Source organism: Miscanthus floridulus, chromosome 6, assembly GCF_019320115.1.
Source record: "Miscanthus floridulus cultivar M001 chromosome 6, ASM1932011v1, whole genome shotgun sequence".
Taxonomy (NCBI): Eukaryota; Viridiplantae; Streptophyta; class Magnoliopsida; order Poales; family Poaceae; genus Miscanthus; species Miscanthus floridulus.
In genome coordinates this window covers 62,582,256-62,609,623 of record NC_089585.1, presented here as the reverse complement: position 1 = coordinate 62,609,623, position 27,368 = coordinate 62,582,256, and the positions used below count along the sequence as shown (strand labels likewise).

Sequence of the window (27,368 nt, the reverse complement as noted above, 5' to 3'; positions counted from 1 at the left end):
CTTTCCGTTTGGAGACACTGTTAGTGTCGGTGCAAGGTAGGTGCATAATTTGCGCCAAACGTACCATTGGCTCAGAAATAATTTTGGACGCACCCGATCGTACCACAAGTGGAAGCTTGTTTCGGTCCTTTTGGACATAGTGCTAATCTTAATGCAAGATAGGAGCACGGTTTGCGTCGAACATACCATTGGCTCAGAAATCGTTTTGGACGCACTCGATGGAACCCCTAGGTGACGTGGGTCATTTGGACTCTCGCTTCTTTCTGTTTGGAGATGTTGTTAGTGTCGATGCTAGATAGGTGCACGGTTTGCATTGAACGTACCATATGCTCAGAAATCATTTTGGACGCACCCGATGGAACTCCTTGGTGACGTGGATGATGTGGAATCTCTCTTCTTTCTGTTTGGAGACTGTGTTAGCATTGGTGCAAGCTAGGTGCAAGGTTTGCGCTAGATGTACCATAGGCTCAAAAATTGTTTTGGATGCACCTGATGGTTGGTAGGTGACTAGGATCAAGTGGAAGCTCATTTGAGTCCTTTCGGAGATAGTGCTAATCTTGACGGAAGATAGGTGCACGGTTTGCGTCGAGCGTACCATAGGCTCATAAATCATTTTGGATGCACCCGATGGAACTCCTAGGTGACGTGGGTCATGTGGAATCTCACTTCTTTCCGTTTGGAGATAGTGTTAGCGTCGCTGCTAGATAGGTGCACGGTTTGCGTCGAATGTACCATAGGCTCAGAAATCATTTTGGACGCACCCAATGGAACTCCTAGGTGACGTGGGTGATGTGGAATCTAGGGTCAAGTGGAAGCTCATTTCGGTCCTTTTGGACTCTCGCTTCTTTCTGTTTGGAGACACTGTTAGTGTCGATGCTAGATAGGTGCACGGTTTGCGTCGAACGTACCATAGGCTCAGAAATCATTTTGGACGCACCCGATGGAACTCCTAGGTGACATGGGTGATGTAGAATCTAGGGTCAAGTGGAAGCTCATTTCGGTCCTTTTGGACTCTCGCTTCTTTTTGTTTGGAGACACTGTTAGTGTCGATGCTAGATAGGTGCACGGTTTGCGTCGAACGTACCATAGGCTCAGAAATCATTTTGGACGCACCCGATGGAACTCCTAGGTGACGTGGGTGATGTAGAATCTAGGGTCAAGTGGAAGCTCATTTCGGTCCTTTTGGACTCTCGCTTCTTTCTGTTTGGAGACACTGTTAGTGTCGATGCTAGATAGGTGCACGGTTTGCGTCGAACGTACCATAGGCTCAGAAATCATTTTGGACGCACCCGATGGAACTCCTAGGTGACATGGGTGATGTAGAATCTAGGGTCAAGTGGAAGCTCATTTTGGTCCTTTTGGACTCTCGCTTCTTTCTGTTTGGAGACACTGTTAGTGTCGATGCTAGATAGGTGCACGGTTTGCGTCGAACGTACCATAGGCTCAGAAATCATTTTGGACGCACCCGATGGAACTCCTAGGTGACGTGGGTGATGTGGAATCTCTCTTATTTCTATTTGGAGACTGTGTTAGCGTCGGTGCTAGCTAGGTGCATGGTTTGCGCTAGATGTACCATAGGCTCAGAAATCATTTTGGGCGCACCTGAGGGTACCACTAGGTGACTAGGGTCAAGTGGAAGCTCATTTTGGTCCTTTTGGATACAGTGCTAATCTTGACGGAAGATAGGTGCACGGTTTGCGTCGAGCGTACCATAGGCTCGCAAATCATTTTGGACGCACTCGATGGAAGTCCTAATTGACGTGGGACAGGTGGAATCTCACTTCTTTCCATTTGGAGACAGTGTTAGTGTCGGTGCAAGATAGGCGCACAGTTTGCGCCAAACGAACCATCGGCTCAGATATCATTTTCGACACACCCGATCGTACCACTAATTGATGAGGCTTAAGTGGAAATTCGTTTCGGTCCTTTCGGACATAGTGCTAATCTTGACGCAAGATAGGAGCACGGTTTGCGTCGAACATATCATTGGCTCAGAAATCATTTTGGATGCACTCGATGGAACACCTAGGTGACGTGGGTTATTTGGACTCTCGCTTCTTTCTGTTTGGAGATGTTGTTAGTGTCGATGCTAGATAGGTGCACGGTTTGCGTTGAACGTACCATATGCTCAGAAATCATTTTGGACGCACCCGATGGAACTCCTTGGTGACGTGGATGATGTGGAATCTCTCTTCTTTCTATTTGGAGACTGTGTTAGCGTTGGTGCAAGCTAGGTGCAAGGTTTGCGCTAGATGTACCATAGACTCAGAAATTGTTTTGGACGCACCTGATGGTTGGTAGGTGACTAGGATCAAGTGGAAGCTCATTTGAGTCCTTTCGGAGATAGTGCTAATCTTGACGGAAGATAGGTGCATGGTTTGCGTCGAGCGTACCATAGGCTCATAAATCATTTTGGATGCACCCGATGGAACTCCTAGGTGACGTGGGTCATGTGGAATCTCACTTCTTTCCGTTTGGAGACAGTGTTAGCGTCGCTGCTAGATAGGTGCACGGTTTGCGTCGAACGTACCATAGGCTCAGAATTCATTTTGGACGCACCCGATGGAACTCCTAGGTGACGTGGGTGATGTGGAATCTAGGGTCAAGTGGAAGCTCATTTCGGTCCTTTTGGACTCTCGCTTCTTTCTGTTTGGAGACACTGTTAGTGTCGATGCTAGATAGGTGCACGGTTTGCGTCGAACGTACCATAGGCTCAGAAATCATTTTGGACGCACCCGATGGAACTCCTAGGTGACGTGGGTGATGTAGAATCTAGGGTCAAGTGGAAGCTCATTTCGGTCCTTTTGGACTCTCGCTTCTTTCTGTTTGGAGACACTGTTAGTGTCGATGCTAGATAGGTGCACGGTTTGCGTCGAACGTACCATAGGCTCAGAAATCATTTTGGACGCACCCGATGGAACTCCTAGGTGACGTGGGTGATGTGGAATCTCTCTTATTTCTATTTGGAGACTGTGTTAGCGTCGGTGCAAGCTAGGTGCATGGTTTGCGCTAGATGTACCAGAGGCTCAGAAATCGTTTTGGACGCACCTGAGGGTACCACTAGGTGACTAGGGTCAAGTGGAAGCTCATTTCGGTCCTTTTGGATACAGTGCTAATCTTGACGGAAGATAGGTGCACGGTTTGCGTCGAGCGTACCATAGGCTCGCAAATCATTTTGGACGCACTCAATGGAAGTCCTAATTGACGTGGGATAGGTGGAATCTCACTTCTTTCCATTTGGAGACAGTGTTAGTGTCGGTGCAAGATAGGCGCACAGTTTGCGCCAAACAAACCATCGGCTCAGATATCATTTTCGACACACCCGATCATACCACTAGTTGATGAGGCTTAAGTGGAAGCTCGTTTCGGTCCTTTCGGACATAGTGCTAATCTTGACGCAAGATAGCAGCACGGTTTGCGTCGAACATATCATTGGCTCAGAAATCGTTTTGGATGCACTCGATGGAACACCTAGGTGACGTGGGTCATTTGGACTCTCGCTTCTTTTCGTTTGGAGACTTTGTTAGTGTCGATGCTAGATAGGTGCACGGTTTGCGTCGAACGTACCATATGCTTAGAAATCATTTTGGACGCACCCGATGGAACTCCTAGGTGACGTGGGTGATGTGGAATCTCTCTTCTTTCTGTTTGGAGACTGTGTTAGCGTCGGTGCAAGCTAGGTGCATGGTTTGCGCTAGATGTACCATAGGCTCAGGAATCATTTTGGACGCACCAGATGGTACCACTAGGTGACTAGGATCAAGTGGAAGCTCGTTTCGGTCCTTTCAGAGATAGTTCTAATCTTGACGGAAGATAGGTGCACGGTTTGCGTCGAGCGTACCATAGGCTCGGAAATTATTTTGGACGCACCCGATGGAACTCCTAGGTGACGTGGGTCATGTGGAATCTCACTTCTTTCCGTTTGGAGACAGTGTTAGTGTCGGTGCAAAATAGGTGCACTGTTTGCGCCAAACGTACCATCGGCTCAGAAATCATTTCGGAGGCACCCGATTGTACCACTAGGTAACGGGCTCAAGTGGAAGGTTGTTTTGGTCCTTTCGGACATAGTGCTAATCTTGATGCAAGATAGGAGCATTGTTTGCGTCGAACATGCCATTGGCTCGAAAATCATTTTGGACGCACCCGATTGAACACCTAGGTGACATGGGTCATTTGGACTCTTGCTTCTTTCTGTTGGACTCTCGCTTCTTTCTGTTTGGAGACACTGTTAGTGTCGATGCTAGATAGGTGCACGGTTTGCGTCGAACGTACCATAGGCTCAGAAATCATTTTGGACGCACCCGATGGAACTCCTAGGTGACGTAGGTGATGTGGAATCTCTCTTATTTCTGTTTGGAGACTATGTTAGCGTCGGTGCAAGCTAGGTGCATGGTTTGCGCTAGATGTACCATAGGCTCAGAAATCATTTTGGACGCACCTGAGGGTACCACTAGGTGACTAGGGTCAAGTGGAAGCTCATTTCGGTCCTTTTGGATGTAGTGCTAATCTTGACGGAAGATAGGTGCACGGTTTGCGTCGAGCGTACCATAGGCTCGCAAATCATTTTGGATGCACTCGATGGAAGTCCTAATTGATGTGGGACAGGTGGAATCTCACTTCTTTCCATTTGGAGACAGTGTTAGTGTCGGTGCAAGATAGGCGCATAGTTTGCGCCAAACGAACCATCGGCTCAGAAATCATTTTCGACACACCCGATCGTACCACTAGTTGATGAGGCTTAAGTGGAAGCTCGTTTTGGTCCTTTCGGACATAGTGCTAATCTTGATGCAAGATAGGAGCACGGTTTGCGTCGAACATATCATTGGCTCAGAAATCGTTTTGGACGCACTCGATGGAACGCCTAGGTGATGTGGGTCATTTGGACTCTTGCTTCTTTTCTGTTTGGAGACTTTGTTAGTGTCAATGCTAGATAGGTGCATGGTTTACGTCGAACGTACCATATGCACAGAAATCATTTTGGACGCACCCGATGGAACTCCTAGGTGACATGGGTGATGTGGAATCTCTCTTCTTTCTGTTTAGAGACTGTGTTAGCGTCGGTGCAAGCTTGGTGCAAGGTTTGCGCTAGATGTACCATAGGCTCAGAAATCGTTTTGGACGCACCTGATGGTACCACTAGGTGACTAGGATCAAGTGGAAGCTCATTTCAGTCCTTTCGGAGATAGTGCTAATCTTGACGGAAGATAGGTGCACGGTGTGTGTCGAGCGTACCATAGGCTCGGAAATTATTTTGGACGCACCCAATGGAACTCCTAGGTGATGTGGGTCATGTGGAATCTCACTTCTTTCCGTTTGGAGACAGTGTTAGTGTCGGTGCAAAATAGGTGCACTGTTTGCGCCAAACATACCATGGCTCAGAAATCATTTTGGAGGCACCCAATTGTACCACTAGGTGACGGGCTCAAGTGGAAGGTTGTTTTGGTCCTTTCGGACATAGTGCTAATCTTGATGCAAGATAGGAGTACTATTTGCATCGAACATGCCATTGGCTCAGAAATCGTTTTGGACGCACCCGATGGAACTCCTAGGTGACGTGGGTCATTTGGACTCTCGCTTCTTTCCGTTTGGAGACAGTGTTAGTGTCAATGCTAGATAGGTGCACGGTTTGCGTCGAACGTACCATAGGCTCAGAAATCATTTTGGAAGCACCCGATGGAACTCCTAGGTGACGTGGGTGATGTGGAATCTCTCTTATTTCTGTTTGGAGACTATGTTAGCTTCGGTGCAAGCTAGGTCCTTGGTTTGCGCTAGATGTACCATAGGCTCAGAAATCATTTTGGACGCACCTGAGGGTACCACTAGGTGACTAGGGTCAAGTGGACGCTCGTTTCGGTCCTTTCGGATATAGTGCTAATCTTAACGGAAGATAGGTGCACGGTTTGCGTCGAGCGTACCATAGGCTCGCAACTCATTTTGGACGCACTCGATGGAAGTCCTAATTGACGTGGGTTAGGTGGAATCTCACTTCTTTCTATTTGGAGACAGTGTTAGTGTCGGTGCAAGATAGGTGCACAGTTTGCGCTAAACGTACCATCGGCTCAGAAATCATTTTGGACGCACCTGATCGTACCACTAGGTGACGAGGCTCAAGTGGAAGCTCGTTTTGGTCCTTTTCGACATAGTGCTAATCTTGACGCAAGATAGGAGCACGGTTTACGTCAAACATACCATTGGCTCAGAAATCGTTTTCAACGCACACGATGGAACGCCTAGCTGACGTGGGTCATTTGGACTCGCTTCTTTCTGTTTGGAGACATTGTTTGTGCCGATGCTAGATAGGTGTGCGGTTTGCGTCGAACGTACCATAGGCTCACAAATCATTATGGACGCACCTGATGTAACTCCTAGGTGACATGGGTGATGTGGAATCTCTCTTCTTTCTATTTGGAGACTGAGTTAGCGTCGGAGCAAGCTAGGTGCATGGTTTGCGCTAGATGTACCATAGGCTCAAAAATCGTTTCGGATGCACCTGATGGCACCACTTGGTGACTAGGGTCAAGTGGAAGCTCATTTCGGTCCTTTCAAAGATAGTGCTAAACTTGACGAAAGATAGGTGCACGATTTGCGTCGAGCGTACCATAAGCTCACAAATCATTTTGGACGCACCCGATGGAAGTCCTAATTGACGTGGGCCAGGTGGAATCTCACTTCTTTCCATTTGGAGACAGTGTTAGTGTTGGTGCAAAATAGGTGCACTGTTTGCGCCAAACGTACCATCGGCCCAGGGATCATTTTGGAGGCACCCGATTGTACCACTAGGTGACAGGGCTCTAGTGGAAGGTTGTTTTGGTCCTTTCGGACTAGTGCTAATCTTGATGCAAGATAGGAGCACTGTTTGCGTCGAACATGCCATTGGCTCGGAAATCGTTTTGGATGCACCCGATGGAACTCCTAGGTGACATGGGTCATTTGGACTCTCACTTCTTTCCGTTTGGAGACAGTGTTAGTGTCGATGCTAGATAGGTACACGGTTTGTGTCGAACGTACCATAGGCTCAGAAATCATTTTGGACGCACCCGATAGAACTCCTAGGTGACGTGGGTGATGTGGAATCTCCCTTCTTTCTGTTTGGAGACTGTGTTAGCGTCTGTGCAAGCTAGGTCCATGGTTTGCACTAGATGTACCATAGGCTTAGAAATCGTTTTGGACGCACCTGATGGTACCACTAGGTGACTAGGGTCAAGTGGAAGCTAATTTCGGTCCTTTCGAAGATAGTGCTAATCTTGACGGAAGATAGGTGCATGGTTTGCGTCGAGCGTACCATAGGCTCGCAAATCATTTTGGATGCATCGGATGGAAGTCCTAATTGACGTGGGTCAGGTGGAATCTCACTTCTTTCCATTTGGAGACAGTGTTAGTGTCGGTGCAAGATAGGTGCACAGTTTGCGCCAAACGTACCATCGGCTCAAAAATCATTTTGGATAGGCTCAGAAATCATTTTGGATGCACCCGATGGAACTCCTAGGTGACGTGGGTGATGTGGAATCATTCTTTTTACTATTTGGAGACTGTGTTAGCGTCGGTGCAAGCTAGGTGCATGGTTTGCGCTAGATGTACCATAGGCTCAGAAATCGTTTTGGACGCACCAGAGGGTACCACTAGGTGACTAGGGTCAAGTGGAAGCTCGTTTCGGTCCTTTCAGATATAGTGCTAATCTTGACAGACGATAGGTGCATGGTTTGCGTCGAGCATACCATAGGCTCGCAAATCATTTTGCACACTCTCGATGGAAGTTCTAATTGATGTGGGTCAGGTGGAATCTCACTTCTTTCCGTTTGGAGACAGTGTTAGTGTCGATGCAAAATAGGTGCACTGTTTGCGCCAAACGTACCATCGGCTCAGAAATCATTTTGGAGGCACCTGATTGTACCACTAGGTGACGGGCTCAAGTGGAAGGTTGTTTCAGTCCTTTCGGATATAGTGCTAATCTTGATGCAAGATAAGAGCACTGTTTGCATCGAACATGCCATTGGCTCAGAAATTGTTTTGGACGCACCCGATGGAACTCCTAGGTGACGTGGGTCATTTGGACTCTCGCTTCTTTCCGTTTGGAGACAGTGTTAGTGTCAATGCTAGATAGGTGCACGATTTGCATCGGACGTACCATAGGCTCATATATCATTTTGGACGCACCCGATGGAACTCCTAGGTGACATGGGTGATGTGGAATCTCTCTTATTTCTATTTGGAGACTATGTTAGCTTCAGTGCAAGCTTGGTGCATGGTTTGCGCTAGATGTACCATAGGCTCAGAAATCGTTTTGGACGCACCTGAGGGTACCACTAGGTGACTAGGGTCAAGTGGACGCTCGTTTCGGTCCTTTCGGATATAGTGCTAATCTTGACGGAAGATAGGTGCACGGTTTGCGTCGAGCGTACCATAGGCTCGAAACTCATTTTGGACGCACTCAATGGAAGTCCTAATTGACGTGGGTTAGGTGGAATCTCACTTCTTTCTATTTGGAGACAGTGTTAGTGTCGGTGCAAGATAGGTGCACAGTTTGCGCTAAACGTACCATCGACTCAGAAATCATTTTGGACGCACCTGATCGTACCACTAGGTGACGAGGCTCAAGTGGAAGCTCGTTTTGGTCCTTTTGGACATAGTGCTAATCTTGACGCAAGATAGGAGCACGGTTTACGTTGAACATACCATTGGCTCAGAAATCGTTTTCAACGCACTCGATGGAACGCCTAGCTGACGTGGGTCATTTGGACTCGCTTCTTTCTTATTGGAGACATTGTTTGTGCCGATGCTAGATAGGTGTGTGGTCTGCATCGAACATACCATAGGCTCACAAATCATTATGGACGCACCTGATGGAACTCCTAGGTGACATGGGTGATGTGGAATCTCTCTTCTTTCTGTTTGGAGACTGAGTTAGCGTCGGTGCAAGCTAGGTGCATGGTTTGCGCTAGATCTACCATAGGCTCAGAAATCGTTTCGGATGCACCTAATGGCACCACTAGGTGACTAGGGTCAAGTGGAAGCTCATTTCGGTCCTTTCAAAGATAGTGCTAATCTTGATGAAAGATAGGTGCACGATTTGCGTCGAGCGTACCATAAGCTCACAAATCATTTTGGACGCACCCGATGGAAGTCTTAATTGACGTGGGCCAGGTGGAATCTCACTTCTTTCCATTTGGAGACAGTGTTAGTGTCGGTGCAAGATAGGCGCACAGTTTGCGCCAAACGAACCATCGGCTCAGAAATCATTTTCGACGCAACCGATCGTACCACTAGTTGATGAGGCTTAAGTGGAAGCTCGTTTTGGTCCTTTCGGACATAGTGCTAATCTTGATGCAAGATAGGAGCACGGTTTGCGTCGAACATATCATTGGCTCAGAAATCGTTTTGGACGCACTCGATGGAACGCCTAGGTGATGTGGGTCATTTGGACTCTTGCTTCTTTCTGTTTGGAGACTTTGTTAGTGTCAATGCTAGATAGGTGCACGGTTTACGTCGAACGTACCATATGCACAGAAATCATTTTGGATGCACCCGATGTAACTCCTAGGTGACGTGGGTGATGTGGAATCTCTCTTCTTTCTGTTTAGAGACTGTGTTAGCGTCGGTGCAAGCTTGGTGCAAGGTTTGCGCTAGATGTACCATAGGCTCAGAAATCGTTTTGGACGCACCTGATGGTACCACTAGGTGACTAGGATCAAGTGGAAGCTCATTTCAGTCCTTTCGGAGATAGTGCTAATCTTGACGGAAGATAGGTGCACGGTGTGTGTCGAGCGTACCATAGGCTCGGAAATTATTTTGGACGCACCCGATGGAACTCCTAGGTGATGTGGGTCATGTGGAATCTCACTTCTTTCCGTTTGGAGACAGTGTTAGTGTCGGTGCAAAATAGGTGCACTGTTTGCGCCAAACGTACCATCGGCCCAGAGATCATTTTGGAGGCACCCGATTGTACCACTAGGTGACAAGGCTCTAGTGGAAGGTTGTTTCGGTCCTTTCGGACTAGTGCTAATCTTGATGCAAGATAGGAGCACTGTTTGCGTCGAACATGCCATTGGCTCGGAAATCGTTTTGGATGCACCCGATGGAACTCCTAGGTGACATGGGTCATTTGGACTCTCACTTCTTTCCGTTTGGAGACAGTGTTAGTGTCGATGCTAGATAGGTGCACGGTTTGTGTTGAACGTACCATAGGCTCATAAATCATTTTGGACGCACCCGATGGAACTCCTAGGTGACGTGAGTGATGTGGAATCTCTCTTATTTCTGTTTGGAGACTGTGTTAGCATCGGTGTAAGCTAGGTGCATGGTTTGCGCTAGATGTACCATAGGCTCAGAAATCATTTTGGACGCACCTGAGGGTACCACTAGGTGACTAGGGTCAAGTGGAAGCTCGTTTCGGTCCTTTCGGATATAGTGCTAATCTTGACGGATGACAGGTGCACGGTTTGCGTCGAGCGTACCATAGGCTCGCAAATCATTTTGCACACTCTCGATGGAAGTTCTAATTGACGTGGGTCAGGTGGAATCTCACTTCTTTCCATTTGGAGACAGTGTTAGTGTCGGAGCAAGATAGGTGCACAGTTTGCGCCAAACGAACCATCGGCACAGAAATCATTTTGGATGCACCCGATCGTACCACTGGTTGACGAGGCTTAAGTGGAAGCTCGTTTCGGTCCTTTTGGACATAGTGCAAATCTTGATGCAAGATAGGAGCACGGTTTGCGTCGAATATATCATTGGATCAGAAATCATTTTGGACGCACTCGATGTGATATGAACCCGCTAGGGTTTATGGATGATCTTTCGATGAGAGGCGTGAGACAACTCGATTTGGTGGATGGAGATGACGTTCACGGCCCAACTAAAGCCTTCCAAGACTGCACCTTAGCAACCGATACACCACCTCCAAAGGCCGTCACGATCTTGTGGAGCGCAACAACCAGCCACTAGGGCTCCAGTCCTGCAAGCAATCGAAGAACTAGCAAGAACAACGAAACAAGCACTGAATTTGCAAGATGAAATTGAAAGCCTCAAACTGAATCTTATTATGAGTGGGGTTCCGAAGACAAGGAGACGGGCGGCTGGATCAGCACGCGCGCCTACAAGCAAGTAGCAAAGGCTAAACTTGATCTAAACAAAACCCCAGTGTTCCTGGTGGCGGCTAAGGGGTATATGATGTGTGGAGGATGACCACAAGAGAGTTTGGGTCGTGCTCCAACCCTAGGACGCGTCCCTACTGGACTCTAAACGATACAAGCCCATTGGGCTAACTTAAGGTGGCGCAGCACCCTGGACAGAATAGACCTCTCGGTGATTTTTGGACTGTTGATGCCGCTTCTGAGCCGGTATGAGTATGAGATCAGATCCGTATGAAAGTAGACTTTATTAGCTTTCCAACAAGTCCAGAATCACCCCAATCCTGACTCCGTATGTAACCGTGGCGACCGTCGCAAGTTGGAGGTGTGCTGCAGTCCGAATCCAGCCTACGCGAGTCCTTTTCCCTTTCGGTCTTCTCCTTGATTCCTAATCAAAACAAGAGTGCACGTATCTCCAAGATCTAAACAGGATGGACAAGAGCTCAAGAAGGAACTCACTTGATGATTAACTTTTCGAGCACGAGCATGAGTAATAGGACCAGCAGGTGTCGGCGTGGACAGCGTGGATGTATGATCGGTGTTGATGTCCTCATCATCCTCCCTTTCTTGAATTTGAGTCGTCCTTGACTCAAGCTCATCTTCCTCACCCAAATAAGGCTTCAAATCTGCAATGTTAAATGTGGGACTAACCCCAAAATCTGCAGGAAGATCAAGCTTATATGCATTCTCATTTATTCGTTGCATCACTTTAAAAGGACCATCCGCTCTAGGCATCAATTTAGATTTTCTTAATTCAGGAAACCTATCCTTTCGCAAATGCAACCAAACCAAATCTCCAGGTTCAAGAATCAATTCCCTTCTACCTTTATCTCCAGCAAATTTGTACTTAGCATTCATGCGCTCTATGTTTTCTTTAGTGGTTTCATGTAGTTTTAGCATCAATTCAGCACGTTGCTTAGCATCAAAATTCAACTTTTCAGAACTTGGCAATGGCATTAAATCAATAGGAGCACATGGTAACAAGCCATAAACAATCTCAAAGGGACACATCTTCGTAGTAGAATGCAGCGAACGATTATAAGAAAACTCAATATGAGGCAAACAATCTTCCCACATCTTAATATTCTTCTTTAAAATAGTCCTTAACATAGTAGACAAAGTTCTATTCACAACTTCAGTTTGACCATCAGTTTGGGGGTGACAAGTGGTGGAAAATAAAAGCTTAGTCCCCAATTTGGCCCATAAAGTTCTCCAAAAATGGCTAAGAAATTTAGCATCACGATCAGAAACAATTGTATTTGGCACACCATGCAAGCGAACAACTTCTCGAAAGAACAAATCAGCAATATTTGTAGCATCATCAGTTTTATGACATGGTATGAAATGTGCCATTTTAGAGAATCGATCCACAACCACAAAAACACTATCTCGCCCTTTCCTAGTCCATGGCAATCCCAACACAAAATCCATAGAAATATCCTCCCAAGGAGCACTAGGAACAGGAAGAGGCATATACAAACCGTGTGGATTCAACCGGGACTTAGCCTTTTGACATGTTGTGCAGCGAGCAACAAATCTCTCCACATCTCGTCGCATCTTTGGCCAAAAGAAATGACCAGCAAGAATGTCCTCCGTCTTCTTCGCTCCAAAATGCCCCATCAAGCCACCTCCATGCGCTTCCTGCAGCAACAACAAGCGAACGGAGCTAGCTGGAATGCATAGGCTTGTTAGCTCTAAACACAAACCCATCATTGACGATGAATTTGTTCCACGTTTTTCCATCTTTACAATGCAGCAACACTTCTTTAAAATCAGCATCATGAGCATATCGGTCTTTAATTGTTTCTAACCCAAAGATCTTGTAATCAAGTTGATTTAGCAAAGTATATCTCCTAGACAATGCATCTGCAATGATATTATCCTTCCCTTTCTTGTGTTTGATAACATAAGGAAAAGATTCAATAAATTCAACCCATTTTGCATGTCTACGATTCAGTTTTCCTTGACTACGAATATGCTTCAAAGATTCATGATCAGAATGTATAACAAATTCTTTGGGCCACAAATAATGCTGCCATGTTTCTAATGTCCACACTAGAGCATATAATTCCTTATCATATGTAGAATAATTAAGAATAGGCCCGCTCAATTTCTCACTAAAGTATACAACAAGGTTTGCCTTCTTGTAACAAAACACCACCCTAATCCAATTCCACTCGCATCACATTCAAGCTCGAAAGTCTTATGAAAATCAGGGAGTTGGAGTAGAGGTGCATGTGTTAACTTATCTTTCAGCACATGGAAGGCATGCTCTTGTGCTTTGCCCCAAGAAAAGGGCACTCCCTTCTTTGTAAGCTCATTCAATGGTGCAGCAATGGTGCTGAAGTCCTTCACAAAACGGTGATAGAAACCAGCAAGTCCTAGGAAACTCCGCACTTGTGTGACCGTCGTGGGTACAGGCCATCCTTGTATAGCTTCCACCTTAGCTTTATCAACATCAATTCCCTGTGGAGTGACAACATAGCCAAGAAACGATACTCGATCGGTGCAGAAAGTGCACTTCTCAAGGTTACCAAACAAACGTGCATCACGTAGAGCATTGAAAACAGCACGTAAGTGATCAAGGTGTTCATCTATGGATTTGCTATAAATCAGTATATCATCAAAGTAGACGACAACAAATTTCCCAATGAAAGCACGCAAAACCTCGTTCATTAATCTCATGAAAGTACTAGGTGCATTAGTTAACCCAAAAGGCATGACTAACCACTCATATAGACCGAACTTAGTTTTGAAAGCAGTTTTCCATTCATCTCCCAATTTCATACGAATCTGGTGGTACCCACTACGCAAATCAACCTTTGAAAACACAACAGCACCACTCAATTCATCAAGCATATCATCTAATCGTGGAATAGGGTGTCGATATCGAATGGTGATATTATTAATAGCCCTACAATCAACACACATGCGCCATGTTCCATCTTTCTTAGGCACTAAAATCACTGGAACAGCACAAGGACTAAGAGACTCACGCACATAACCTTTGTCTAGTAGTTCTTGCACTTGTCGCTGAATTTCCTTCGTTTCTTCTGGATTGGTCCTGTATGGCGCATGGTTTGGCAAAGATGCTCCAGGGATAAGATCAATTTGGTGCTCAATCCCACGTATTGGTGGCAGCCCCGCTGGTATCTCAATGGGGAACACATCAGAATACTCCTGCAAAATGTTAGCAACAGCAGGGGGCAAAGAACGTTGCATATCCTCAAATGAAATCAAAGCATCCTTGCATACCAAAGCATAAGCAACAGAGGTGGATGCATTGAACTCATTAATATCAGATTTTGTAGCAAGCATACAATGTCCTTTCAATTTTATCTCATCTTTGTCATCAACAATAGATTTGTCATTTTTATTGCTCTTGCTCTTTGCTTTTGCAGCCTTAGTAACATCAGATTGCATAATAGCTTCAGGAGACATAGGATGCAACACAATTTTTTGATCATGGTATAGAAACGAATATTGATTTGATCTACCATGATGCATCGAATCTCTATCAAATTGCCATGGTCTACCTAGCAGAATATTGCAAGCTTGCATAGGCACAACATCACATTCAACAATATCTTTGTATGATCCGATGGCAAAATCGATTCGCACAAGTCTCATTACCTTTGCCTTACCACTGTTGTTCAGCCATTGGATGTAGTAGGGATGGGGGTGTGGTTTGGTGGTGAGGGCGAGCTTCTGTACCATGTCGCTACTTGCCAAGTTGTTGCAGCTACCTCCATCAATGATCATGCAGCACGAACGCTCCTTGATGACACACTTTGTTTGGAATAAAGTGTGTCGCTGATTTTGCTCCGCCTTCTCCATTTGTGCACTAAGCACTCGTTGTACAATCAAGCTCTCATAGTGCTCCGCGTCACCTGCATTAATGTGTTCTTCTATGTGTTCCTCACTACCTGCATAGTCAGCCGCAAGCATTGCAAGTGTATCTTCATCAAAATCACTAGCAGATGAGCACTCACCATCATCTTTGACAATCATAACACGCTTGTTTGGGCAGTCACGCATCATATGGCCATATCCCTTGCACCGATGACATTGTATGTTGCTTGTTCTACCTATCGATGCCACGGATGAAGTACTCGCAGCCGGCTTTTGCGCTGTCTTCGCTACTGAATTGGTGGGGGTAGCTCGAGTCTTGTCACTAGATGATGGCGTAGGAGTACGTGTAGACGGAGTTGTAGACATGCGCTGCTACCATGAACTAGCTTTCCCTGCAGAAACATTAGTCCTTGCGCTAGCACGTCGTCCCTGCACTTCCCGTTCAGCTTTACAAGCAAGATGAAACAGTTTGGTTACGTTATTGTATTCTTTGTAAGCGAGGATATCCTGAATTTCCCGATTTAACCCACCTAAAAATCTAGCCATAGCAGGTTCCTCATCCTCCTCTAATTTACAACGCAACATACCCGTTTGTAATTCCTGATAGTATTCTTCTACACTTTTAGAACCTTGTCTCAATTGCTGCAACTTATTTATCATATCACGGGCATAGTAAGATGGAACAAATCTAGCTCTCATGGCTCGTTTCAGCGCATCCCAAGTTTTAGGTATGTTATTAGGATTTTTCTTGCCATATTCGATCCACCAAACAGAAGCAAAATCTGTGAACTCACTAGTAGCAGCCCTAACACGTGTGTTCTCAGGAAATTCATGGCATGCAAACTTTTGATCAACAGCAATCTCCCAAGTAATGTATGCATCAGGGTCATATTTACCATCAAAAGGAGGTATTTTAAATTTAATCTTACTGAAAGCATCATCATTATTGTGTACCTCGCGTCGGCGGCGGCCACCCATACCTCTACGGTTGTGACGTAGGCGACGTCGATCACGAGTGTCTCGATCATCATGTTCAGTATCACCTGTGTATTCTTCATCATAACTACCATCCTCTCGATCTTCCTCCTTCTTTTCTTCTTTATGCTGGTCTTTATCATTGTTGTGGAGGTCATCAAAACGCCTCAGCAGAGCAGCAAGGCTTTTGTCCACACTAGCAATGGACTTCTCCAAACCTGCAAGCTTGTTGTTTGTGGCAATCTGCGTAGCCTCCAACTGCCCAAGTTTGTCATTTGTCACCTGCAAGTCATTATCAAGTCCCTCCGTGTGCAACTTCACTTTCCTTTCAAAATGTTGTATGATGCCCTTTGTGCGAGGCGAATGTGGAATTTGGTTATCTTCGTCGGACCCTGGCATGGTTCAAAGACAAAGACAACAAGACGACAAGTGAAGAAATAAAAGCCCTACAACGACTAGGATGTAGCTACAGCAAGTCGCTCACTCTCCACCTGTTACACAAGTTCTTACCAGTTCTTACCTTGCTCGACAGGAGGGGTCGTCTACCAACAAGTCTGCAGCAATGGATGAAGTGTATCGGTGCCGTAGCACGAGACCTGTCAAGCTGTAGAATATGTGGAGCTATAGGTGGGCTGAAACAAGGAACGAACTAGCACCACGTTAGTTACAAAAAGCAAGCTGAATAATCGTTCAACCGGCGGTACTGTGCTGGTCCTAGTCTAGACCGTGCTAGAGACGCGAGCCTGCACACAAAGGAGAGCACAACACACCACCCAAAGTGAACGAAAAATCTCTAAGATCAGCCCCTTTCTCTTCTTTTCTTTTGCTTCTTTCTCTTTTTTTTCTTTCTTTTTTTTTCTTTTTTTTTGAATATATTTTTTTTCAGGGGGCACTCAAAACTGATTATATGAACAAGAACACTCCCAAAGAGTAACTCAGCACACACACAGTGTTAGTGTCAATGCTAGATAGGTGCACGGTTTGCGTCGGACGTACCATAGGCTCATAAATCATTTTGGACGCACCCGATGGAACTCCTAGGTGACGAGAGTGATGTGGAATCTCTCTTATTTCTGTTTGGAGACTGTGTTAGCGTCGGTGTAAGCTAGGTGCATGGTTTGCGCTAGATGTACCATAGGCTCAGAAATCGTTTGGACGCACCTGAGGGTACCACTAGGTGACTAGGGTCAAGTGGAAGCTCGTTTCGGTCCTTTCAGATATAGTGCTAATCTTGACGGATGACAGGTGCACGGTTTGCGTCGAGCGTACCATAGGCTCGCAAATCATTTTGCACACTCTCGATGGAAGTTCTAATTGACGTGGGTCAGGTGGAATATCACTTCTTTCCATTTGGAGACAGTGTTAGTGTCGGAGCAAGATAGGTGCACAGTTTGCGCCAAACGAACCATCGGCACAGAAATCATTTTGGATGCACCTGATCGTACCACTGGTTGACGAGGCTTAAGTGGAAGCTCGTTTCGGTCCTTTCGGACATAGTGCAAATCTTGACGCAAGATAGGAGCACGGTTTGCGTCGAATATATCATTGGATCAGAAATCGTTTTGGACGCACTCGATGTGATATGAACCCGCTAGGGTTTATGGATGATCTTTCGATGAGAGGCGTGAGACAACTCGATTTGGTGGATGGAGATGACGTTCACGGCCCGACTATAGCCTTCCAAGACTGTGCCTTAGCAACCGATACACCACCTCCAAAGGCCGTCATGATCTTGTGGAGCGCAACAACCAGCCACTAGGGCTCCCGTCCTGCAAGCAATCGAAGAACTAGCAAGAACAACAAAACAAGCACTGAATTTGCAAGATGAAATTGAAAGCCTCAAACTGAATCTTATTATGAGTGTGGTTCCGAAGACAAGGAGACGGGCGGCTGGATCAGCACGCGCGCCTACAAGCAAGTAGCAAAGGCTAAACTTGATCTAAACAAAACCCCAGTGTTCCTGGTGGCGGCTAAGGGGTATATGATGTGTGGAGGATGACCACAAGAGAGTTTGGGTCATGCTCCAACCCTAGGACGCATCCCTACTGGACTCTAAACGATACAAGCCCATTGGGCTAACTTAAGGTGGCGCAGCACCCTGGACAGAATAGACCTCTCGGTGATTTTTGGACTGTTGACGCCGCTTCTGAGCCGGTATGAGTATGAGATCAGATCCGTATGAAAGTAGACTTTATTAGCTTTCCAACAAGTCTAGAATCACCCCAATCCGACTCCGTATGTAACCGTGGCGACCGTCGCAAGTTGGGAGGTGTGCTGCAGTCCGAATCCAGCCTATGCGAGTCCTTTTCCCTTTCGGTCTTCTCCTTGATTCCTAATCAAAACAAGAGTGCATGTGTCTCCAAGATCTAAACAGGATGGACAAGAGCTCAAGAAGGAACTCACTTGATGATTAACTTTTCGAGCACGAGCACGAGTAATAGGACCAGCAGGTGTCGGCGTGGACGGCGTGGATGTATGATCGGTGTTGATGTCCTCATCACGATGGAACGCCTAGGTGACGTGGATCATTTGGACTCTCGCTTCTTTCCGTTTGGAGACTTTGTTAGTGTCGATGCTAGATAGGTGCACGGTTTGCGTCGAACGTACCATATGCTCAGAAATCATTTTGGACGCACCCGATGGAACTCCTAGGTGACGTGGTTGATGTGGAATCTCTCTTCTTTCTGTTTGGAGACTGTGTTAGCGTCGGTGCAAGCTAGGTGCAAGGTTTGTGCTAGATGTTCCAAAGGCTCAGAAATTGTTTTGGACGCACCTGATGGTACCACTAGGTGACTAGGATCAAGTGGAAGCTCGTTTCGGTCCTTTCGGATATAGTGCTAATGTTGACGGAAGATTGGTGCACGGTTTGCGTCGAGCGTACCATAGGCTCGCAAATCATTTTGGACGCACCCGATGGAAGTCCTAATTGATGTGGGTCGGGTGGAATCTCACTTGTTTCTATTTGGAGACAGTGTTAGTGTCGATGCAAGATAGATGCACAGTTTGCGCCAAACGTACCATCGGCTCAAAAAATCATTTTGGATGCACCCGATCGTACCACTAGGTGTCGAGGCTCAAGTGGAGGCTCGTTTCGGTCCTTTTGGACATAGTGCTAATCTTGACGCAAGATAGGAGCACGGTTTACGTTGAACATACCATTGGCTCAGAAATCATTTTGGACGCACTCGATGGAACGCCTAGCTGATGTGGCTCATTTGGACTCTCGCTTCTTTCTGTTTGGAGACATTGTTAGTGCCGATGCTAGATAGGTGCACGGTTTGCATCGAGCCTACCTTAGGCTCGCAAATCATTTTGGACGCACCCGATGGAAGTCCTAATTGACGTGGGTCAGGTGGAATCTCACTTCTTTCCATTTGGAGACAGTGTTAGTGTCGATGCAAGATAGGTGCACAGTTTGCGCCAAACGTACCATCGGCTCAGAAATCATTTTGGACGCACCCGATCGTACCACTAGTTGACAAGGCTTAAGTGGAAGTTCGTTTTGGTCCTTTCGGACAAAGTGCTAATCTTGACGCAAGATAGGAGCACGGTTTGCGTCGAACATATCATTGGCTCAGAAATCATTTTGGATGCACCTGATCGTACCACTAGGTGACGAGGCTCAAGTGGAAGCTCGTTTCGGTCCTTTTGGACAAAGTGCTAATCTTGACGCAAGATAGGAGCACGGTTTACGTCGAACATACCATTGGCTCAGAAATCATTTTGGACGCACTCGATGGAATGCCTAGTTGACGTGGGTCATTTGGACTCTCGCTTCTTTCTGTTTGGAGACATTGTTAGTGCCGATGCTAGATAGGTGCGCGGTTTGCGTCGAACGTACCATAGGCTCACAAATCATTTTGGACGCACCCGATGGAACTCCTAGGTGATGTGGAATCTCTGTTCTTTCTGTTTGGAGACTGTGTTAGCGTCGGTGCAAGCTAGGTGCATGGTTTGCGCTAGGTGAACCATAGGCTCAGAAATTGATTCAGATGCACCTGATGGCACCACTAGGTGACTATGGTCAAGTGGAAGCTCATTTTGGTCCTTTCCAAGATAGTGCAAATCTTGAGGGAAGATAGGTGCACGGTTTGCGTCGAGCGTACCATAGGCTCGCAAATCATTTTGGACACACCCGATGGAAGTCCTAATTGACATGGGTCATGTGGAATCTCACTTCTTTCCATTTGGAGACAGTGTTAGTGTCGGTGCAAGATAGGTGCACAGTTTGCGCCAAACGACCATCGGCTCATAAATCATTTTGGACGCACCCGATCGTACCACAAGTGGAAGCTTGTTTCGGTCCTTTTGTAAATAGTGCTAATCTTGACGCAAGATAGGAGCACGGTTTGCGTCGAACATACCATTGGCTCAGAAATCATTTTGGACGCACTCGATGGAATGCCTAGGTGATGTGGGTGATTTGGACTCTCACTTCTTTCCGATTGGAGACTTTGTTAGTGTTGATGCTAGATAGGTGCACGGTTTGCATCGAATGTACCATATGCTCAGAAATCATTTTGGACGCACCCGATGGAACTCCTAGGTGACATGGGTGATGTGGAATCTCTCTTCTTTCTGTTTGGAGACTGTGTTAGCGTCGGTGCAAGCTAGGTGCATAGGTGCAAGGTTTGCGCTAGATGTACCATAGGCTTAGAAATCATTTTAGATGCACTTGATGGTAGCACTAGGTGACTAGGATCAAGTGGAAGCTCGTTTTGATCCTTTCAGAGATAGTGCAAATCTTGATGGAAGATAGGTGCATGGTTTGCGTCGAGCGTACCATAGGCTCAGAAATCATTTTGGACGCACCTGATGGAACTCCTAGGTGACATGGGTCATATGGAATCTCACTTCTTTCTGTTTAGAGACTGTGTTAGTGTCGGTACAAAATAGGTGCACTGTTTGCGCCAAACGTACCATCGGCTCAGAAATCATTTTGGACACACCCGATTGTTCCACTAGGTGACGGGGCTCTAGTGGAAGGTAGTTTCGGTCCTTTTCGGACATAGTGCTAATCTTGATGCAAGATAGGAGCACTATTTGCGTCGAACATGCCATTGGCTCAGAAATCATTTTGGAGGCACCCGATGGAACTCCTAGGTGACTTGGGTGATGTGGAATCTCTCTTCTTTCTGTTTGGAGATTGTGTTAGCGTCGGTGCAAGCTAGGTGCAAGGCTTGCGCGAGATGTACCATAGGCTCAGAAATTGTTTTGGACGCACCTGATGGTACCACTAGGTGACTAGGATCAAGTGGAAGCTCATTTCGGTCCTTTCGGGGATAGTGCTAATCTTGACGGAACATAGGTGCACGGTTTGCGTCGAGCGTACCATAGGCTCAGAAATCATTTTGGACGCACCCGATGGAACTCCTAGGTGACGTGGGTCATGTGGAATCTCACTTCTTTCCGTTTGGAGACATTGTTAGTGTCGGTGCAAGATAGGTGCACAGTTTGTGCCAAACGTACCATTGGCTCAGAAATAATTTTGGATGCACCCGATCGTACCACAAGTGGAAGCTTGTTTTGGTCCTTTTGGACATAGTGCTAATCTTGATGCAAGATAGGAGCACGGTTTGCGTCGAACATACCATTGGCTCAGAAATCATTTTGGACGCACTCGATGGAACCCCTAGGTGACATGGGTCATTTGGACTCTCGCTTCTTTCTGTTTGGAGATGTTGTTAGTGTCGATGCTAGATAGGTGCACGGTTTGCGTTGAACGTACCATACGCTCAGAAATCATTTTGGACGCACCCGATGGAACTCCTTGGTGACGTGGATGATGTGGAATCTCTCTTCTTTTTGTTGGGAGACTGTGTTAGCGTTGGTGCAAGCTAGGTGCAAGGTTTGCGCTAGATGTACCATAGGCTCAGAAATTGTTTTGGACGCACGTGATGGTTGGTAGGTGACTAGGATCAAGTGGAAGCTCGTTTGAGTCCTTTCGGAGATAGTGCTAATCTTGACGGAAGATAGGTGCACGGTTTGCGTCGAGCGTACCATAGGCTCATAAATCATTTTGGATGTACCCGATGGAACTCCTAGGTGACGTGGGTCATGTGGAATCTCACTTCTTTCCGTTTGGAGACAGTGTTAGTGTCGGTGCAAAATAGGTGCACTGTTTGCGCCAAACGTACCATCGGCTTAGAAATCATTTTGGAGGCACCCGATTGTACCACTAGGTGATGGGCTCAAGTGGAAGGTTGTTTTGGTATTTTTGGACATAGTGCTAATCTGGATGCAAGATAGGAGCACTGTTTGCGTCGAACATGCCATTGGCTCAGAAATCATTTTGGACGCACCCGATGGAACTCCTAGGTGACGTGGGTCATTTGGACTCTCGCTTCTTTCCGTTTGGAGACTGTGTTAGTGTCGATGCTAGATAGGTGCACGGTTTGCGTCGAACGTACCATAGGCTCAGAAATCATTTTGCACGCACCCGATGGAACTCCAAGGTGACGTGGGTGATGTGGAATCTCTCTTATTTCTGTTTGGAGACTATGTTAGCGTCGGTGCAAGCTAGGTGCATGGTTTGCGCTAGATGTACCATAGGCTCAGAAATCGTTTTGGATGCACCTGAGGGTACCACTAGGTGACTAGGGTCAAGTGGAAGCTCGTTTCGGTCCTTTCGGATATAGTGCTAATCTTGACGGAAGATAGGTGCACGGTTTGCGTCGAGCGTACTATAGGCTCGGAAATCATTTTGGATGCACCCGATGGAAGTCCTAATTGACGTGGGTCAGGTGGAATCTCACATCTTTCCATTTGGAGATAGTGTTAGTGTCGGTGCAAGATAGGTGCACAGTTTGCGCCAAACGTACCATCGGCTCAGAAATCATTTTGGACACACCTGATCGTACTACTAGGTGATAAGGCTCAAGTGGAAGCTTGTTTCGGTCCTTTTGGACATTGTGCTAATCTTGACGCAAGATAGTAGCACGGTTTGCGTCGAACATATCATTGGCTCAGAAATCATTTTGGACGCACTCGATGGAACGCCTAGGTGACATGGGTCATTTGGACTCTCGCTTCTTTCCATTTGGAGACTTTGTTAGTGTCGATGCTAGATAGTGCACGGTTTGCGTCGAACATACCATATGCTCATAAATCATTTTGGACGCGCCCAATGGAACTCCTAGGTGACGTGGGTGATGTGGAATCTCTCTTCTTTCTGTTTGGAGACTGTGTTAGCGTCGGTGCAAGCTAGGTGCAAGGTTTGCGCTAGATGTACCAATGGCTCAGAAATCGATTTGGACGCACCTGATGGTACCACTAGGTGACTAGGATCAAGTGGAAGCTCGTTTCGGTCCTTTAGGAGATAGTGCTAATCTTGACGGAAGTTATGTGCACGGTTTGCGTCGAGCGTACCATTGGCTCGGAAATCATTTTGGACGCACCCGATGGTACTCCTAGGTGACGTGGGTCATGTGGAATCTCACTTCTTTCCGTTTAGAGACAGTGTTAGTCTCGGTGCAAAATAGGTGCACTGTTTATGCCAAACGTACCATCGGCTCAGAAATCATTTTGGAGGCACCCGATTTTACCACTAGGTGACGGGCTCAAGTGGAAGGTTGTTTCGATCCTTACGGACATAGTGCTAATCTTGATGCAAAATAGGAGCACTGTTTGCGTCGAACATGCCATTGGCTCATAAATCATTTTGGACGCACCCGATGGAACTCCAAGGTGACGTGTGTCATTTGGACTCTCGCTTCTTTCCGTTTGGAGACAGTGTTAGTGTCGATGCTAGATAGGTGCACGGTTTGCGTTGAACGTACCATAGTAATGAGGACATTCCTAGCATTCACTCATCTTCAAATGAAACTCCACTTGATAAAGCTGGTCCAATTACAAGAAGTAGAGCTAAACAATTGGAGAAGGAAATTCATTCTCAGGTGAACGCTAACCTTATGTTTAATAATCAGTTTATGTTGAATGAGCCTATGCTTTTGAGTTCTTGTTCCAATGTCCTTAGGAATGATGGAGTGTATGAACCAGCATGGGATGAAGATGGATTCAAGCCTCTGGACATTTGAACCAAGAAGCCTATGGTGTGCAAGAATAAAATGGTGGTTCATCACCTTTACATGGAAATGCAACCAGAAGCTAGATGACTGATACATGGTACGAATTCCAAGCATCACCGCGGACAGAATACAAGGAGTTAGACGGTGTTCTATATGTGGATGGAAGCGTCTTCAAGTCTACTTTCCAGCCCATCAAACGGCTCATTATTTGGACTTCCCAATAAAGAGTTATGCTCATTTTAGTAACTGCTATCAGAAGCTGAAAGACGCGCGAACCAGCCACGAAATCCACTGGTGCATGCGCATGCTGCCATTTACTCCAAGCTGAACGTCCCTATCCCTATATATATCTTGTACTAGACAATGAAAGGTCAGACCTTGATTAGCTGAATTCAGAATACACAAACTCGTGGAGTTTTGTTTATGCGTGAGTCTTGAGAGGCTTGCAAACTTGTTCTTTCGATTCCTGAGGGAGTTGTAGAACGCCGAACTGCGGTTCACCCAGTTCGTGCCTTCACGTCTATAGGGCGTGATTGCGTGGGCTGTTTCGTCGGTACGTGGAAGGGTGATTGTCTCGGTAGTTCGTCGCGTGGACAGCCTCGCGGTGCACTGCCTCTTCACCAGGTCACGCAGCGACAAGTTATCAAGTTCGCGGATCCTACGAGAAGATCGGGCCACAAAACTTGCTACACGCGTTGCATAGGCGTGTGCACATCATCTGGTACCAGAGCCTCCGTTTACTCGTTAGGATTGTTCTTGTTTTTGGTAGGATAGAGTTTATATACCTACTGTCCACTAATAGCCAAAAAAGAAAACCTACAGCCCAAATTCATACGTGCTACTGATTTTGTAGTTTGCTTTATCGAGTTTTAATCCTTTAAGATTTGTCTAGTTGCTGAATTTTTCTTTTCCACATCATTCTAGTTGTTATCATTGTTCTAATCATCAAATCGCTTGCTGCATGTACCCACCCATCCCACCCTTGTTCTGATCGTCATTGCTTGCTGCATATATATAAATAAAAAAAACCCACCCGTTCCACCCTTGTTTTCTACCCGCCACAAATTTCCCACCCGAGTTTCTTGTTTTTGTGCTGCGCCGTCCATCTTAGTTGATCCTTATGTGCCCCTTTAGTTGAAAGTGGTGCTGCGTTTCTCACAAAGGTTAAAAGAAAAGATGTATATGGGTCAAAAGAAGGACTGAAAACAACGAGTTCTTGTTCAGAAAAAAAAGGAAAGAAAAGAAATAAAAGAGAATTGTGTTCAGCACACCACAAAGGGGTTTGGGCAGCAACAAGTTTCGGTTGGTGCAATTGGTGTTCATCTATCCACTTCCTACATCTTGTTCCTTTCTTTGAGCATCTTTTCCTTTATATTCAGCAACTTAGACTTGAGTTCTTGGATTATTATTCGGTTTTGCATTACTACATTTCAGCGCATTCCATTTACATATTACCCCACCAAGCTCCACTTAAAAGCACCGTGAGCTGTTGCACCGTAGTCTCTTCACTCTGCTGAAAAGAAGGCAAAGCTTGCAGCCATTGAGTTTAAAGGCTATGCCATAACTTGGTGGAATCAGGTCCGTACTGAATATCAGAGAGTTGGGTATGTTCATATAACTTGGGAAGACATGAAGAGAGAAATGCGACGTCGTTTTGTTCCAGCATATTACTCTCGTGATCTACATTTGAAGCTGAAACGTCTTGTGCAAGGTACTCGTACTGTTGATGAATATTTTCAAGAATTGGAAATGTGTGTACTTCGTACAGGGATAACTGAAGATGAGGAATCCACAATGGCTCGGTTTCTAGTTGGCCTCAATAAACCCATTGCTGATAAAGTGGATATGACAACCTACACATGTCTCACCGAGTTGGTTCATTTTGCAAAGAGGGCTGAAAGGCAAATTGCTACGTCTTACAAATACAATGCTTCATGGCGTCATTCCCAACAGCAAGGGGATGTCACGCATCAATTCCAACAGCAAGGAGCTGCAATGCCCAAATCTTCATCTCGTGGAGCAAATAGATATCTTCCAACTTCTTCCAAACAATTGGATGTGAAAGGTAAAGCTGTGAGTTCAAGTCAGCCCACTTCTTCTACTGCAGCCACCCAACGCAAGACAAGCAAGATTGAGTGTTTTAAGTGTGGTGGTCATGGGCATAAGCAAGCTGAATGTCCCAATCGTCGTACTATTATTGCACTTGCTGATGGTTCTTATGATTCCCAAAGTGAAGAGGAGGACGAGTTTAACAATGTATTTGCAGATCTTAATCTTGACACTTGTGAGTATTCAGCAGAGGATGGTACATTTGAGCTAGGTCTAAATTGTTTAGCCATTCAACCTATTCCAACTTTTGCTCACAATGACCTATTACAAGATGTTGTTTCTCCATCTTTTGACGAGATTACTAGTGATGATTTTGATGAGTTGCTTGCTGATTTTCCTGATTTGACGCGTTCTATAATGAACACACCATCTCCTTCTTTGGTGGTGAGGCGAGTTCTTTCCACTCAATTTGTTGCTGCTGAACAAGGACAACGCCATAATTTGTTTCAATCCAGATGCAAAGTGAAAGGACAAGTGTGCCGTTTCATCATAGATGGTGGGAGCTGCAATAATATTGTTAGTGCTTTGCTTGTTGAGAAGCTTGGTTTGCAGCCACGTCGCCATCCACATCCATACCATATGCAATGGTTGAATAATTCTGGGACAGTTAAGGTTTCAGCCATGATTCGTTTGTCATTTTCCATTGGTGATTATCATGGAGAGGTGGATTGTGATATTGTCCCCATGCAAGCATGCCATTTGCTGCTTGGTCGGCCCTGGCAATTTGATGTGGACTCGGTGCATTTTGGACGGTCTAACAAACACACTTTCATTCACAATGACAAGAAGGTGGTTCTTATTCCATTATCTCCAGAGGAGATACATGCTTCAGATATGGCTCGCAAGAAAAGAGAGGAATCTAACAAAAGAAAATTGAGTGAGATCCCCAACACAAGTAAGGGAGAGAGTTCTAACCCATCCAGCCACATAAAGACTCATGCCAATCCTAAACAGCCATGCCACACTGAGTGTCTCTTTGTGAGCAAGAGTGATATGAGAGAAGTGAGAAACACCACAGCCCCATTCTTTGTGCTCTTGCACAAGGAGGTCCTACTTTCAACTAACGATTTACCTTCATCGCTGCCTAGTGTTGTTCTTGATCTCTTACAGGACTTCGAAGATGTTTTTCCCGATGAGATACCAGCTGGACTTCCTCCACTCCGTGGAATTGAGCATCAAATTGATTTGGTACCAGGTGCTTCTCTTCCAAATCGTCCAGCCTACCGCACCAATCCCACAGAGACAAAGGAAATTCAGCGACAGGTAAAAGAGCTTTTGG

General features: G+C 46.0%; 1 protein-coding gene across 1 annotated transcript in view; it reads left to right on the top strand.

Annotated features, from left to right (window-relative positions):
• The window catches only part of LOC136460630 (uncharacterized), a 49,967-nt gene extending 25,095 nt beyond the window's left edge, over positions 1 to 24,872 (top strand). Inside the window, exon 4 of the mRNA XM_066460257.1 lies at positions 24,863 to 24,872. Within this exon, the coding sequence (XP_066316354.1) occupies positions 24,863 to 24,872 (10 nt within the window). The remainder of the gene's footprint in view (positions 1 to 24,862) is intronic.
• Positions 24,873 to 27,368: the final 2,496 nt, after the last annotated feature.